We start from the raw sequence: 18,116 nt of genomic DNA on the forward strand, positions 1-18,116 counted from the left end.
GGAGTCCTCTCAGAAACATCAGTACCAAAGCAGATCCAGACCACAGCTACATTTGATAGTTAAGAATGTACATTAGATAGTCAACTATTCAAGAGAATGGATTGCCACTGCATCTGTGTAAAGTAGGGATGTCCAGTAGAATTAGAAAATTTCCGAGATATAGACCATCATCTAGGACATAAGGGCAGTGTTTGTTATTCTCCGAGAGGGAGGAACCTCCACTTAGATCCCAGATGCCACCGGCTGGGTGGTTCTCGCTGTGTGTTCCAGATTCATTAATACAGGTTTGTTTTGCCCACCTCCCAACTACTTTCCCGTAAAGTCGTTTTACTTTCCCCTAACCCTGTTGGTTATTATAATCCAGCCTCCAACCCAGATGTCATAACTTGAAAGCCTGCAGGCTGAGTTTTGTTTTCACACGTGTGCTCTTTGTCTTTGAAAAGGGTTTGGTTTATTTTTGTTTTGTTTTGTTTTTGTTGTTGTTGTGCCTTTAAACAAATTAGCTGCAACATTTAAAAAAATTAAAATGAAAAATTGCATTTCCAGCTTCTCTTTAAAAATTGGCCATTTTGACAACACTAAGCCCATATTATTTTCTTTCTTTTTTAAAATTGATTTTAGAGAGATAAAGGCGGGGGGGGGGAGAAACATCAATTTGTTGTTTTACTTATTTATGCATCCATTGGTTAATTTCTTACATGTGCCCTGACTGGGGATCAAACCTGCAACCTTGGTCTATCAGGTCAAGGCTCTTACCAACTGAGCTATCTGGCCAAGGCCTGAGCTCACATTTTTTTGAAGGAAGTTGAGTGACTGCCTCTGCTGGGCAACTCCACCCTTCATCAGGGCAGTACTCTCTGGTTAGCTCTGTGCCCCACCACCCCTGACTGTCTCCCTGACAGCAAGACTAAGGGTCAGTTGTCAGTTATCAATATGCTTGCACTGTTGGTTTTCTCTTATTTTGATCCATTTTGCTCACTTATCTGCCTTTCCTTTTAGCTATTTGAGCTCGGGATCCCAATTCTAACCTTTGCTTCTCAGCTCATTTACTGGAATCTAATTTCTTTCTGTATGATGTTTCTTAGCACTCATCACTGCTACTGAGAATATGAAGTGTCTGGGTGAACTGTTGAGTGGGATCTGAAACTGTCATTTGGCAGAAGATGCAGCATGATGACTTAATTCCACCAAACTCCAGAAAACGTGGCTGGGAGCTTCTGAGTCTGGATTTAGCCATAGGCTACATGTTTTAGGCTTATTTATTCATACTGCAGGAAAAGGCTTATAAATCCTTTTAAAAATCACATTTGACTTCCTCCTGGATCCCCATATCCAATCATTAACCAATCCTTCCTGGTTCTATAATATAGAATCTATGTCATCTTCAGGTTTTATTACTACTTACCTGGATTCTTGCAGTAGCTTTATTGCCCTAACCAACACAATTGAACACCAGTATCTTTCTGAACAAGCATTATTTTTTTAATTTATTGATTTTTAGAGAAAGAAGGAGAGAGAGAGAGAGAGAGAGAGAGAGAGAGCAAGCAGCATCGATTTATGCTGTCATTGGTTGACTTTATATGTGTCCTGACTGGGGATTGAACCAACTGAGCTAGCTACCTGGCCAGGGTCCACAGCTATCTTTCTGTGTTAGATTTAGTTCTATCATGCACTATAACTACCCAAATAGAAATCATCAATAGATGTACTTATAATGAATATGCATAGAATCAAATTCAGATTTAGCGTAACCTTCAATACCTACCCAAATCCTTCTTCAGCCCATCTTTTCTCTCATTGTACCAAGAACACCATAAAACCAGACTCTGTACTGTGCTCTCCTCCAAGTCGTTGCTCAGGTTTGTAAAGACCTGGCCATTGTTTGTCTCCTCTATTTCCGGTTCCCTGTGACACCTCTCCAGATCTTCCCAGATTAATCTTCCCTTCTTCTGCTCTCTTGGGATGCTCTCCTCAGCCCTGGTCAGAGTCTGCCGTGAGCTATAGTTACTTGTGTTTTTCTCATGTCCTAGATTTGAGCCTATGGTGGGCAGGGACCATTCTTTGCTCATCTTTTTATTTCCTGCACCCAGCAGAGAGTTTAGTTCAAGTTGAATTGAAGAAAGTAGAAAATGTATTTCTTTAAGTAACTTGATGATTTGTCCTTAAAGATCTGGGGTTCAATGTGACCTTAAAAATCAAATTCTAAACCTCTTTCTTCACCTCACACCCAAGATAAGATTGTTTTCAAGAAACTGTTTATATGTGTGAAGTTCTAAAAAATATTTATTAAGAAGTATACTTTTAAAATTTTTTTCTTTATTTCTTATTTCTTTAAATTACCTATATGAATTCTAACAATAATAAAACAATCAAATTTAGAATATGGATCATTCTATAAGCTGATGGGCTTGGACTGTCGAAAAATGCCAGTGTTATTCTAAAAAGCTAACCAACCAACCAAAATGACAAGTAGTGTTCTATCTTTTTAAAAGTACATGATGGTGCTGGCTGGTTCGCCCAGTGGATCAAGTGTCGGCCTTGCATATGCACATCCTGGGTTTGATTCCCAATAAGGGCACACATGAGAAGCAACCATCTGCTTTCCTCCCCTCCCTCTCCCCCTCTCTTCCTCTTCCCCTCCGAATCAGTGACTCTATTGATTTGAGTTTGGACCCCGGGCACTGAGGAGAGCTTGGTTGGTTTGAGCACATCAGATTCAGGTGCTAAAAATAGCTTGGTTGATTGGAACACTGGCCCAAGAGGAGGGTAGCCTGGTGGATCCTGGTGGGAGTGCGTGCAGGAGTCTGTCTCACTATCTCCCCTCCTCTCATTTAAAAACAAAACAAAACAAAATACATGGCCATTCATTGGACCCTTGATCAGAAAACTAAAAATCATAAAAGATAACTTAGGGACAGTGGTGGAAATTATATATGAGCTGTTAGTATTAAATTAATGTTGCATGTCTTGGGTATAATAGTAATAATATGTGGGAGCATGTTCTTATTTGTGAGGAGACATATACAGAATTATTTCTGAGTAAAATGTCAAGAGGTCAGCAATTTATTTTCAAGGTTTAGGCAAAAAAGTATATTTCTATATCAAGACAGGAAGAACAAAAGTGGGAAGATATTAGTAATTAGTAAGTCTAGATGAAAGTATATAGGTATTTCATGTACTATCCGTTTAGTTTTCTATAGGTTAAAATAGTTTTCAAAATAAAAAGTTGGAAAAAAAAGAAAAGAAAGGTGCTGAAAGAACTGATTTAATTTTCTAATTGTATTTTTTTAGGTTATCATTAAATAAATTAATAGCTAAGCAGTGAAAAGTAAACATTTTTGGAATATGACTTTAAACACTGCTCACAAAAATTAAGGGATCAAAAAACATGCAGACACTCCAGTACTTTCAGCCTTTTGTACAGTGCATTTTCACCAATGAAATAAAACTTGGTTTTGCATCTCATTTGCATAATCCAACTTTTTTTGTCATTTGCTTTTCTGATGTTCTTGTTTAATAAAAAAAAAAAAATCGCCTGACCAGGCAGTGGCGCAGTGGATAGAGCATTGGACTGGGATGCGGAAGACCCAGGTTCAAGACCCCGAGGTCGTCAGATTGAACGTGGGCTCATCTGGTTTGAGCAAAAGCTCACCAGCTTGAACCCAAGGGTGCTGGCTCCAGCAAGGGGTTACTCGGTCTGCTGAAGGCCCACGGTCAAGGCACATATGAGAAAGCAATCAATGAACAACTCAGGTGTTGCAATGTGCAACGAAAAACTAATGATTGATGCTTCTCATCTCTTCGTTCCTGTCTGTCTGTCCCTATCTATCCCTCTCTCTGACTCTCTCTCTCTGTCTCTGTAAAAAAAAAAAAAAAATCAAATGCTTCTTTTTCTTATCATTTTGAAATATCCCCTAGTACTTTGTGAGCAGTCTATCTGGGAGTGAAACAAGGTGGTAGGGACACAAAGTCAGCTGTAAGAATTATTAAATCAGAAATGCAGTTTTACTGCTCGTTAGGGGAACTCCTTTCACTTCAGGGTTTATACTGTTCAGAGAAAATAAACTACAAAGGACAAAGTGTATCAAGGACTATAAGTTTTTACTGTGAGTAAATTTGAAGTATTTAACAAATTCTAACTTTTTGCTTGACCTGTGGTGGCACAGTGGATAAAGCATCGACCTGGAATGCTGAGGTCACCAGTTCAAAATCCTGGGCTAGTCTTGTCAAGGCACATGTTCCGGGAGTCGATGCTTCCTGCTCCTTCCCCGCTTATCTCTCTCTCTTTCTCTCCTCTATAAAATGAATAGTCTTAAAAAAAAAAGAGTAAACAAATCCTAATTTTTCATTATCACAGGCTAATTTAAATTATCTGTTGTTCTAGGTATCTTTTAAAGTGATTATATTGATTTGCCCCTTTCTCTAGGAGGAAAATAAACCAAGCCTGTATCTTTGGTTGGTTGTGACTAAATCGATCTTGTTGATAGAGGGAAAGATATAAATATGTTGTTGTAAAAGGACAAATAGGCGATAAGACTATGTATTTATTGCCCCTTTATGTAATTACATGTGTCACTAAGTACAAAGGTCCTTAAATACAAAGACGAAAGGCAGAGTAGAGACACTTCCCTACAGTCACACAGAAGGATTTGCTACCACTTCCCTCTTCATGAAATTTTTTTTTTCCTGCATGATTGTATATCCTTCTGGTTTTATCATCGTTCTGAGAACCTAATTAACTTTCTCTGCACAATTCGATGGCTGAAGATACACTTCACTTCAACAAAAAGAAAATGAAGATTTTTCAAGAGCACTCGTAGGCTTCAAGTCGCGGGGACAGTGCGGACTCCCTGCAGTCTGATAACGGGCTCCGCGAGGACACTGCTGGGGTCGCGGCGCCATGGACGTGGTGGGCGAGAACGAGGCCGTGCAGCAGTTTTTCGAAGGTAAGCGGCAGGTTTCCAACCCCGATTTCTGCTCCTGAGCCTTGGCACTGCACACTGTCACTGACTCACTCTTTCGCAGTCCACTTTAACTTGGCCTTGGAAGAAATGCTATGGTATTAACTGTCTTAAAATTGAAGTGGAAGTTTATTTGCTGCACTTGTAGCAAAGATATCAATGGAATAAGTAATGATTTTAAAAAATACAGGATCTCCATTTTATAGGGTGGTTAAAAAAATCAAGGGTCAGCATATCTTTTACTAGTATTTGTCCCTGTCCTATGCTAGAACTATTCCTGTGAGTTCCTTCAAAAATGACAGAGTTGTCTTATCTCTAAACTGATTGACTATAGCATAGAAAAATGTAAGCATTTACTTAAGACAGTTTTTCTCTTAGTATAATTATATGTAACACAGCTTAAAAGAGCAGAGGAACACCTCTTCCTATCTTTGTTTTTCACAGCAATTTAAAAATATCTAACTGAATAATGGCTTGGTTTTGAATTTAAAAATCTTTTTTCCCCAAGAAAGAGGCATACTGTAAGATGTGGCTAGACAGATTTTATTCCTTCTAAAACCCTAAAAAGGCAGGCGAGCTTCTCACAGTTAGTTGGGTTGATACTCTAATGGTGGGTCTGTTGAAAATGGCAGCAAGGACTTGTCATTTTGTGGCACCTTTCAGGTGTGCCATTGGGTGACTCCACGTCAGTGTGGCTTTTGTTTCTTATCAGTCAGCCATGCTTAGACTTCCTGTGAAGGGGATTGTGGCCACATCTCTTACACATTTCAAGGTCTTTCTCAGGAGGAAGTGGGAGAAGTACTGAGGGCACACCGGCTCACTCACTGAATCCAGAGGGCAGTTCGCAGCATATTGGGAGAGTGCTTTTGGAGTTCCTTGTGATTAGTAAAGTGTCTGACAAGTGTGAGATGTTTCACGGTTGAACGGAATTGACCCAAGGCCAGACACTGATGAACAACAGAGTAGTCATACCAAAGAAATAGTGAGATTCGAGGCCATTATCAGAAGGAATCGACACAATACAACAGTTTCTTGGTAGTGGCTTGGATTTCACCAGAGTGGCAAGAAGAAATATAAGACCCAGCGATTATTGTATTATCTCAGCCCTGTGATCCATCCCAGCAAGTGTTCTATCTATGACAGTATCCAAGTCAGTGTGTCTACCTGCGTCATGCTTGGCACACAGTAGGCACACTAATGTTGCTGGATTATTATTGTCCGATTTTATAGCTCATGTAATTTTTATTGCAGCACTAGAGAGCAAGCTCCAAAATTTTATATTTATAAAATTTCATTTTATAATTATAAAAAAGTCTACTTGGTTTATTTTCTGATCTGAGGAAGACCTGAAAAATTCATCTGGTCTACCTTCCTTTTTATGCAAGTCCTTTTATACCTAGGATCTTATACTGTCCTCGTTTGTACCATTTGCAGAAGTTTCTGGGGATATAATTTCCAAAAGTTCCCTGTGTAGCCTGATTATAATAGTATCTTTCTTAGCCCAAAGCAAAGTCTTGTTCCATGAAGCCTTTTTCATGGGGGAAAGGGGGTCATTCCTCCATGGAAAAAGAATAAAATTCTCGGTGTTTTTCTTATATTATCTTTAAATGAATAGGTGGGAAAAATGGTAGATTTAGGGATAAAAATGGAGGCACTAGCTTATATGATACCCCAACCATCTGAAAATCACACAACTAGTTGTCAATTTTTTTATTACCTATACTAATCAGCAGATATTGATCACCTACTGTATGCCAAGTCCAGCAATCACCTCTTTGAAGCTTTTTTCCTTAGATTATAATGATTTCCTTTTCCAAATATTTCTTAGAACAAGGACAGCAAAACTAGATATGATATTTTGATGAGGAGGGCCAGTTTGCACATCATGCTCCTATTGATATGTCAGCTTCTAATTAAATGCACTCTTGTGTAAAGAATCAAGATCTGAAAATTGAGTAAAATTTTGGCAATTTGTTACCCACTTGAAAGCTGTTTTTCTTCATTTTCTCTTACTCTTCATTATAAGCCCTAAATAATATTTTTTTTTCTTATGAATACTTTTGTTTAGTATCAGAATTGACAATATCATTTTGAACTCAGTGGTCTTAAGTGTCAAAGCCATTGAGATCTTAGTATTTATTTTGAAGCTTTAAGTATGAGCTTACATTCTTAATTTGCTTACTTATGGGTATTTCTTTTGGACTACTTTGGTATCAGAGGACTCATCTTTTATTCCCAAGCTTTATAGACTAGTTTAAAAACTGATTTGAGAAGAATCTTCTGTTATTCATTATATTTAATCTTGAAAGAGGAGATTTTCTGAATTGGTGAAAAGCTGCTAGCTTACTCTCTTTGTCATCTCCTGAAGTAGGTTCTCAAATGCTTTTGACTGACCCTGAAAGCAAAAAAGGAGATTCCTGCCCCGACTGAGCAGAATGGGGAAAAACCACCTGCTAAGAGCAGATCACAAGGGAAAGCACAGGGGGAATTGGGCCGACTGAAACTGCCGCTCACCTGTTGAGGTTGGGGTGGGGTGAGGAGCTCCTAGGCCCAGAAGCTGTGGACGGACAGGAATAGTCCAGCAGCTCTGGAGATCTAAAGAGGAAGAAAGCCCATTCAGGAAACTGCTGTCGAACAAGCTTCAAACATTGGGTGCCTGTCTCTCTGCTTAAAATTTAAATTTCTAGGTAGCTATTATTTAAAAAGGGTGGTAGGGATGCAGGGTAGGCAAAACATCCATTGCCCACGAGCTGTACAGGAGTACCATGGAGGGGCCAGTGTGTAGAAAACTGGGGAAATGCTGAAGTCTCTGGAACAGAAAAGCACTGACTGGCATGCCAGCCTGGGTGGGATGGATCTAGAAAGTCTTCCAGGAAAGGGAAGCAGAATTGTTAAGTAGAAGAGAGACGTAGCTTGGGAAAGTGTCTATGTGGTGACTGTGTATAGTAGACACTCAATAATACTAGAATAAATGAATGAAAGAACTGTGCAAGAGACTACTCTGTGCAACCAACAGTTATAAACTTGAACTCTAGCTTCAGAAAATGCATCAAGTGCACATGTAGGAAGAAGAAAAACTTGTGCAGTAGCAGGAAGGTCCAGTGAATAGAACAGAAAAAGGCAGTTGAGACAAAGTTTTGCCAGTTGGTGGAAAGTCTCAGAATCCATTATTACCAGAGATAAAATAGCACATGTCCTAAGTGGGCCCTGTATGTGAATTTTCTGAGAGTGAAACCCACCCTGATTGGTTGATGTTTCTGAATTCCCATGAGAGGAATCAGAGGCTCTGCACAGGGAAATGGGCTCAGCATGGCCATGGCAAGCAATCTTCGGCCTTAGACCAGTCTCTTTTATGTCTGTGTCTTTCCTTCCCTTTGGGACTAGCTCTTGCTCACTCTCTGAGACAACCAGCACCTTTACACTGTCTTCCTTCTGTCCCAGGAAAACCTGAGCTTGCACAGAAGGTACCCATAGTAAATCACCCCCCACCTTACATCTCTATGCAATCTTGTATTCACATGATTTTGTCGAATACAAAGTTGTTTCGATCACGTGACTAGAGAAAGGTTTCCTTCTTTAAGGTTTGGTTGATCTCTGATGGTGGAATTTATTTTTATATTTTTTAATAAATAATAGTTTATTTAACATTATGTATGGGCCCAAATTGGCCAAGACAAAGCCAGAAGACACTTAGCCAGATGACTTAAAGAGACAAACACAAGAAATGGACAGTACTGTCTAGGTAACTCTTGGGCCCTGAGGTTGATCATGCCAGTGTCTATCCTATTAGTGCCCATTATCTTCATATGTCATGCTGAACGTAACCTGCTGGTGGAATTGTAGACGTCATGTTGCATCCTACCATCTCTGAAAGGACCTCACAGGGGCAGGAGCTTCTTGTTTATTAGTGAGGCTGCCTCTGCTTCTGTGTGGAGACAGCATGGCCTTCTCCAGGAGACCGAGGACAAGAACATACCGTGGCATACTGAGCCCAAGAAGAACCTGTCAGATCATGCAAGCGGTTTAGGATTATCTGAACAGGTCTATCTGGAGTTGGCAAGGGGTTAGAAACTATGTTGCCATGGCATGTAGTGTCTACCACAAGGGACTGCGGAGATGCAACCCCTGTTCTCTCATGCTGGGATCCCCATGACGAAGGCGATTTAATTAGAATTTAAAATGTGCCATAAAGTAGGTCAAAGCTAACCTCCATCACCTGCAAATACTCTGCATTTGAGACCCACCAGGGTTATCACTATCTCTAGGCAATCCTGGAACAAAATCACCCAGGCAGACCCTCCTGAGAGGAGGTTCTACTACCTTCTTTGAGGTTATTGAAGTTGTCATCTTTTCAATTTTTGAGTTAAAGCTAGGTTTCTGGAAGACTTCATAAAGTCTTGGGAGGAAAACTTTCAATATATGGACAATTTTGGAAATATCGAGAGCTATCTTCTTAAAACAAGAAGATAGTTTTCGGCTGACAAGGCGTTGGCACAGTGGATAGAGCTTCAGTCTGGGATGCTGAGGTCCCAGGTTGGAAACCCTGAGGTCAGTGGCTTGAGCTCGGGCTCACCAGCTTGAGTGCAGGATCGTAGACATGACCCAAGGTTGCTGGCCTGAGCAAGGGGTCACTGGCTTGGCTGGAGCCCCCCAGTCAAGGCACGTATGAAAAAGCAATCAGTGAACAACTAAGGTGCTACAATGAAGAATTGATGCTTCTTATCTCTCTCCCTTCCTGTCTGTCTGTCTCTGTCTATTCCTCTCTCTCCCACTAAAGAAAAGAAGATAGTTTTCACTGTAATCTCACCATCAAGTGATAACAGGTGTTTGCAGTTTGGTGTCGATTGTGTGTGTGTGTGTGCGCGTGTAAAATGAGAGTATACTATACTTTAATAGTAAACTTTTTCATGGACTATAGAATGAATGTCTCTTCATATCATTATTTATTCATCTACAACAAGAATCTGCAAGCCAAAGTGAAATCTGGCCTGCAGCCTGATTTATTTATTTATTTATTTATTATTATTATTTTTTTCCGAAATGAGAAGCAGGGAGCAGCAGACAGACAGACATCTGCATGCACCCAACCGGGATCCACCTGGCATGCCCTCCAGGGGAGGATGCTCAGCTCCTCTGGGGCAGTGCTCTGCTGCAACCAGAGCCACTCTAGCGCCTGAGGCAGAGGCCATGGAGTCATCCCCAGTGCCCGGGCCAACTTTGCTCCAATGGAGCCTCTGCTGCGGGAGGGGAAGAGAGAGATAGAGAGAAAGGAGAGGGGGTAGGGTGGAGAAGCAGATGGGCGCTTCTTCTGTGTGCCCTGGCCTGGAATGAAACCTGGGACTTCCATATGCCGGGCTGATACTCTACTGCTGAGCCAACCGGCCAGGGCCTGCAGCCTGATTTTGTAAAGAAAGTTTTATTGTAATACACTCATTTATTTACAGATTATCTATGGCTGCTTTGATGCTATGATGGCAGAGTTGAGTGGTGGCAATCAAGACCATATGACTCTCAAAATCTGAAATATTTGTTATCTGGCTTGTTATAGAAAATGTTTGCTAGTCCTGGATCTACAACCTAATTAGTAACAATTTTTATTTATTGAGCATTTACTATGTGCTAGGCATAGAAGCATGGTCATCCTGTGTGTAAGTCCTGACTCTGCCTTTCACTACCTCTGAGATGATGTATAAGCAAACCTCTGCAGGTCTTAGTTTTTTCTTGTTTATAAAATGGAGATAATCACATTATCACACAGTGTGGTTGTAAAGTGCTCTGCCTGGCACGGAGAGCTCAATAAATGTTAGCTATTATTATTCTCATTGTTCTTTTATTATCATTGTCTTTGTTTAGCAGCAAAGCAGCCCTGTGAGGGATTTTCATCCTCCCAAGAGAAGCAGGAGACCAACAGGGGTTAAGTAACTTGATTAAGGGTCATCTGGGTAGTAAGTGGCTGCAAGGTCATCATTTATTCCTTATCTTCGCTTATTCCATCGGCCAGTTCAAATGAGCCAGACGCTGCCCTAATGACTAGGGATTCAGTGGTGACCAAGCAGAGTCCTTGTCACAAAGTGGCTCCTTTTCTAGCTGAAAGGAGAAGACAACAAAGAAGCAAACAAATAAGATAATTTTAGATAGTCATTAATTATGAAGAAAATAAAACCAGATAATGGTAGAAAAAACTGGTGAAGAGGGGAAGAGTGGGTTACTTAAGCTAAGGCAATTAGGAAAGGCTTCTGAGAAGGGAACATTTGAACAGAGGCCTGAATAACGACTGGGAGCCAGTTACCCATCAGTCATCATCCAGGGGTAGTCAACCCTTTTATACCTACCGCCCACTTTGTGTCTCTGTTAGTAGTAAAATTTCCTAATCACCCACCGGTTCCACAGTAATGGTGGTTTATAAAGTAGGGAAGTAACTTTACTTCATAAAATTTATAAAGCAGAGTTACTGCAAGTTAAAGCATATAATAATGACTTGCCAAGTACTTTATGTCGGATTTTTGCTAAGTTTGGCAGAATAAATCTTTTTTTTTCTCAAGTTGGAAACAGGGAGGCAGTCAGACAGACTCTCGCATGCGCCTGATCGGGATCCACCCAGCACGTCCACCAGGGGACGATGCACTGCCCATCTGGGACATCGCTCTGTTGCAACCAGAGCCACTCTAGCGCCTGAGGCAGAGGCCACAGAGCCATCCTCAGTGCCCATGCCAACTCTGCTCCAATGGAGCCTTGGCTGCGGGAGGGGAAGAGAGAGACAGAGAGGAAGGAGAGGGGGAGGGGTGGAGAAGCAGATGGGCACTTCTCCTGTGTGCCCTGGCCGGGAATCAAACCTGGGACTCCTCCACACCAGGCCAACGCTCCACCACTGAGCCAACCAGCCAGGGCCAGAATAAATCTTTATAAAACAACTTACTATAGTTAAATCTATCTTTTTATTTATATATACTTTGGTTGCTCTGCTACCGCCCACCATGAAAGCTGGAACGCCCACTAGTGAGCGGTAGGGACCAGGTTGACTACCACTGGTCATCATCCGTCACCATCAGAGGAGCATTCCAGGCTAAGGGAACATCAATGTGAAGTTCTTGAGCTTGGAGTGGTCGTGGCGGGGAGGGAGTGGAGTTAGGGTGCAGTGGCAGGAGCAGGAAATAGTGTTGAGTGACAATAGGGAAGGTGGTAGGAGATGACGTCAGAGTTTGAATTTTTTTATCCAGTGTGATAAGAAACCAGTAGAGAGCTTTGAGCAGAACAGGCAAGATTTGCAAATGGATGGGAGTGAGGAAGGCTGAGGAACTAAGGACGATGCCTGCATAGGTGTTGGTATCAATACTGGTGAATGTTGGTTCAATGTAATCTGGCTTCTGCTCCAACTTACTCCTCTGAAATTTTTCCGAATGGCTTTATTACATTAAAAGTCTTCAGCCCCTTGCCTGACCTGTGGTGGCGCAGTGGGTAAAGCTTCAACCTGGAATGCTGAGGTCACTGGTTCAAAACCCTGGGCTTGCCCAGTCAAGGCACATATGGGAGTTGATGTTTCCTGCTCCTCCCCCTACTCTGTCTCTGTCTCTCCCCCCTTTCTCTAAAAATTAATAAAAATCTAAAAAATTTTTAAAAAAGAAAGGTCTTCAGTCCCTCACCCTCCTGGTGTTGTTAGATTTTGTCACCATACCCTCTTGCTTACTCATGGAAAACTCTTATTTGATTTCATGACATCCTCTTTCCTGGGTCTCATCCAGCTTCTCTGGGATCTCTCAGTCTCTTTCAGTAGCTCACCTTCCTCCTTGTCTACCCAAGAGTTCTATTTTGGAAACTCTTATATTTGAGCACCAAAGCTTACCCTGAACGGTTTCGTTTGATCCCGTGGAACAGCATATCCCAAACTCTATTGCCAAGTTCCAGACCTGCATTTATAGCTGTGTAATGTATCTATGTATGTGTATGGGTGTCTCTTGGTTTCCCCAAATCAGTACATTCAAAGACGAATTCATATTCTTCTCCTTCTTTGTTTCAATCTTCACTTCCTTTTGTGTTCCCTTCAAACTCTCCAACAAACCTTCAGAACTGGAAATGGGGGTGTCACCATAGAACTCCTTCTATACTCTTATAGCTAATCATTACTGAAGTCTGTTGCTGCAACCTCAGAAACATCTTTCAGCTGCACCCCCTTTTGTTTGGAAGGTCATCTCTTGCAGAAGCCTCTTCTAATTTCTAACTTCTGTCCTTGTGCTGACCACCGCCCATTTTACTATGGGCTCATTAGGATGTCATTGTTTAAACATTTCTGTTGGATCTCCATTGACTGAGCTTAGCATAATGGCCCCAGTTAGCATAATATTCCAGGCATTCTTATCTCTGGGTACTGCTTCATACTCACATCTCTTATAGCCATTTTTGTGTGTGTGTGTGTGTGTGAGAGAGAGAGAGAAACAGAGAGAGTCACAGAGAGAGACAGAGAGAGTCACAAAGAGGGACAGACAGGAAGCAAGAGAGATGAGAAGCATCAATCCCTTGCTGCAGCACCTTAGTTGTTCATTGATTGCTTTCTCATACGTGCCTTGACTGGGGGAGGAGGGACTGCAACAGACTGAGTGACCCCCTGCTCAAGCCAGTGACCCTGGGCTTAAGCTGGTGAGCCTTGCTCAAACCAGATGAGCCTGCGCTCAATCTGGCAACCTTGGGGTCTCAAACCTGGGTCCTCCGCGTCCCAGTCCGACGCTCTATCCACTGTGCCACTCACTGCATGGTCGGGCCGTTAGAGCCAGTTTGATGTAACTGGTTCACAGCATGTTTCAGGGCCAGAGTTCTAATCTTGACTCTGTCTCTTGCTAGTTGTGTGATCTTGAGCAAGTTACTTACTCTCTCTTTACCTTGGTTCTGTATCTATCAAATTGGGTTAATACTGATACCTATCTAATTAGGTTACAGTGAAGGTTAAATGATTCAATTTGCATAAGGTTCAGAACAGCACTTCAATTACTATGTCTCTCTTATTAGCGTTAGTATTACAATCATCATCAATATTGCTATTATTGTTATCTATGACCCAGCTACACTGAGCTTTTTATGGATCCTTGAATATACCCTCCCCTTTCACAGCACCAGGTCTCTGACTGCGCCTTCGGCCCAGAATGCACTTTCCTGCTTTGTCTAGCAAACTTCCCTGGGCAAACTTAGAAGCAAAATTCTCCATGCTTCTCTAAGACTTGATCCATACCCTTGCTGTGCACCCCTCACAGTGAAGTTCAGTTGATGGGTGACACGTTTGTCTCTCACAGAACACAGTGACTATCACAAGAGGACTTGGTCCCTTGTCCCTCTCATCATCTATTCAGGCTTAAGGTCTTGAATGCAGAGTTACAAAAAAAAATTATTGAATACATGTTAAATGAATGAGATTTTTAAACCAAAAACAGGGGCCTTGATTGCATTATAGAAAGGTTTGGGTTCCTTCTCTTAGAAATATTTTAGTATTGCAACTTGGGACCATGTTAGCTCCCTATCAATGTTTTTTACGTAGATTGCTCTTGGATCTGTGGCTGATTGTAATAATCTTTCCCTCAGTATGATAACTCTGTTTCCCCTAAAAACAAAACAAAACAAAAACTCTCTTTGTTAACAGGAAAGGAACGGGGATGGTGTGGTGCTCAGCAGGAAACATGGCAGAGATGCTAACTGAGAAAGGAGAGAATCCAAAACCAAAGTCCATTGCTGAGAGTTCAGGCTGTGACTCAAGCCAGGTCATGACCTGAGAATCCGAATCAATAGTTAAGAGCCACTAGGAGACGTTACGAGTCCATCAGAGGAGTGGAAGCTCTAGTCCTGCGTGAAAGTAGAGGTCCAGGCACCCGGGCACCAGTCAAGGTCATAAGAACGATCATGGAGATTGATCACAGTGTCTTTCCCACTGAGGCTGTTTCCCAGGCCACCCTCATCAGCTCTGGAAATTGGGCACCATTACAAATCATGCATTTTACACCTGCGCTCCTGACTCCAGCCTGCATGGGTGGTGATGACTAAGGTAGTAGTTAGACCACAGACTTTGTTAGAGCACTGCCTGATGCAAAACAAAAATCTATGAAGGGAATTTAGGCAGCTGAGATTGCTCAGAAATGTAGTAGAAAATATTAATTCTCAAGAGTAGTTAGGGCACAGATTATCTTGGGTTTAAATCCTACCTGTACTGAGGATTTAAGATGCTGCTTTGGTAAATGACTTGCCTCTCTGAGACTGTTTCTTCATCCGTGATATTAAATCAGTGGTAGTCAACCTGGTCCCTACCGCCCACTGGTGGGCGTTCCAGCTTTCATGGTGGCTGGTAGCGGAGCAACCAAAGTATAAATAAAAAGATAGATTTAACTATAGTAAGTTGTTTTATAAAGATTTATTTTGCCAAACTTAGCAAAAATCCGACATAAAGTACTTGGTAAGTAATTATTATTATATGCTTTAACTTGCTGTAGCTCGGCTTTATAAATTTTATAAAGTAAAGTTACTTCCCTACTTTATAAATCACCATTACTGTGGAACCGGTGGGCAGTCAGAAAATTTTACTACTAACAGAGATACAAAAGTGGGCGGTAGGTATAAAAAGGTTGACTACCCCTGTATTAAATGAAGTAGATGTACTTAATAGGAGAGGACTGAGAATTAAGAGGATGTATGTGAAATACTTTGCATATGGCCTGATATACAGTTATTGTCCAATGAAGTATTATTGTCAGTACTGTATTCTGTAATTAAGAAACATGTTTATTCTTTAAAGGCACTCCCTAAAGCTGCCTATGATCAGTAAGAAAATCACTACCAGTTAATGAATGCTTGATTTGATGTTAGAAAGTGTACTAAGACCTCTAGTTGTATTAATTCTTTATTTTCAGAACAAAATGAACAGGCAGATAATGCTATCACCATTTTAGAGATGAGGAAATAGAATACCTTGCCCAAGGTAACACAGCTATTATGCTTCAGAGCTTGGAGTTGGACAAAAGTCTTCCTTTCTCTTTGCTCCTAGCCACCACGGTGTCTTGTAAACAGGTGGCAAGGGAACATCTGTAGAATTAATTGTGGAACTCATGGCTCCTGTCAAAATAACCAGGGCTGTGTGTGTGTGTGTGTGTGTGTGTGGCAATTTGCATGTAATTCCATTCTGTAAATGAAATTATTCTGGAGTGCTAACAGTTGGAACCGTCTGGCATTTTTTTGGCAAAGCCCAGCTCTGGCCCCACAAGATGAGGTGTTAGTGGTAAAGCGACAATGGTTTATTTATGTTCACAGGGCAGGCAGCAACAGAAACTCAAAAGATAAGGCTACTAATAAGAATGCAAACATAAGAACAGCAGCACTGGTGCATAACAAAACTCTAGAGCGGGAATTTAGGCTGCTGGTTTGCTTGGAAGTAAAGTAGAAAATAACTCTCGGTCTTCTCCTTTTTGGTAACCAGACTCAGGACACAAAGTCCAGCAACATGGTACCCAATATTTGATTAGCAATAGGAGAAACAATTGTCATGTGTAAAAATGGAAAGTAATGTGTTTTAAGGAAAACATCTTATGACTTGACAATTGGAAATAGTGTCACTTCTGTAGGATTAAAGTGATCAATATCCTCAAGTATTAGGAGCCGAGAAATATGCTTCCTAGGAATCTGTACGGCGTGTGTTTGATGGCATAGAGGCCTTGGTTCAGGCAGACCTGGGTTTGAATCTTGGTGTTGGGCAGATAAAATATATTATGCTCATTTTGTTAAAGATGGTGCTGCCCACATGGAAGCCCGTCACCCAGGTGATTGCTTGGGATGGGCGTGATTATATTAATGTGTGTTGGGGGCATGATTATATTAATGTGTGTTGGGGGCGGGCTGTGGGCAGACCGGATCCTTGTGTTCTGGGGCTTGGTTTTAGGACTAAGCCTTTCCCACCCTTTTTTGATGTAGGGTGGTGCACTCTCATGAAGAATCCCATTATGCCTCAGATACGTGACTTTGTATCAGAGACTTCCTTGTTTGTATATTGGATTAAAGGTTTTGAATCTACACTATAAAGTGGGGCAGACCAGGAGCTTGCTCTCTCTCGGTTCCTGAGATTAGCGTTAGAGGAGAGAGCCGAGACAGGAGAGCAGAGTAAGGCCACGTGGAAGAGAGGAGAGGCAGCCAAGATGAAGGAGTGCTGAAGAAGCCAGTTTGTGCAGAGAGAAGGAGATGGGGAACACAGGTGAATAAGGCTAGTGAGCTAGAAACCTTTGATTCTAGGAAAACTTGGATAAGTCAGTGGCTTTGGGAGCCCTGAATGGAAAGGGAAGTGTTTTCCCACTGTGTGTATTTCTTGCCCGCCAGGTGCAAGCTAGGATTAAAGGTAATGGCCCACCAGTTCTTGGCTCCATTGTTTCATTACCGTCTGTCCGAATCTAATGTGAACCTGCATGTGAATGGCCATGATGGCGGCTCCTGGCTTTACACTTGGCTTCTCTGTTTCTTCATTTGGAGACATTGGACCGATTACAAAAGTTGCAGTTTTCTTCATCATTAAAATGGGGATAATAATACAATATATACCTATTAGGGTTGTGAAGATTAATGATAAAATGCAGAATTGATGAAGTAAACGATAGTTATTGATCTTTATTATAACATTTAATTCTTTTTTATAATGTTTAGTCAGCTTTATTTAAAAACTAGAAATATCCCAAATTTTCATTAACAGGAGAATGAATAAAAAAATTACATACATTCATACAATAAAATACTTTACAATAACTTCACATCACAAGTATGAAGGAACCAAATTGCTTTCTTTATTTATTCTGAAAGAAGAGTAGGTATAAACCACATATATATATCTACATATTTCTTTCTCAAAGAAACACTTCTGCCTCCAGGGAGTTATTACAACTTTTACATGTTCACATTAATTCCAGAGCCTTTATAATCATAAAATCCATTTATAGCCTTTAGTTGCCGAGCAACAAAGGACAAAGTACTGAGTATTTCCTTTTATTGCAAAAACCCCAGCTTTTCCATGTTGGTCCTGAAATCAACATTTTTCAGAGAAGACAGCACAGTGAAACCTAATACCATGTTTCCAAGGTTTAGTGGTGTTCTTTGTTTGGGGATAGGATCAAAGCTGGAAGGAAAACATTGTTATTATTTTCTTGTTCT

General features: G+C 41.2%; 1 protein-coding gene across 1 annotated transcript in view; it reads left to right on the forward strand.

Annotated features, from left to right (window-relative positions):
* The first annotated feature begins 4,611 nt into the window (after nucleotides 1-4,611).
* MYRFL (myelin regulatory factor like) overlaps nucleotides 4,612-18,116 on the forward strand; it is a 121,364-nt gene continuing 107,859 nt past the window's right edge. Inside the window, exon 1 of the mRNA XM_066368544.1 lies at nucleotides 4,612-4,946. Within this exon, the coding sequence (XP_066224641.1) occupies nucleotides 4,901-4,946 (46 nt within the window). The 5' untranslated portion in view covers nucleotides 4,612-4,900. The remainder of the gene's footprint in view (nucleotides 4,947-18,116) is intronic.

This window comes from Saccopteryx leptura, chromosome 2 (assembly GCF_036850995.1).
Source record: "Saccopteryx leptura isolate mSacLep1 chromosome 2, mSacLep1_pri_phased_curated, whole genome shotgun sequence".
NCBI lineage: Eukaryota > Metazoa > Chordata > Mammalia > Chiroptera > Emballonuridae > Saccopteryx > Saccopteryx leptura.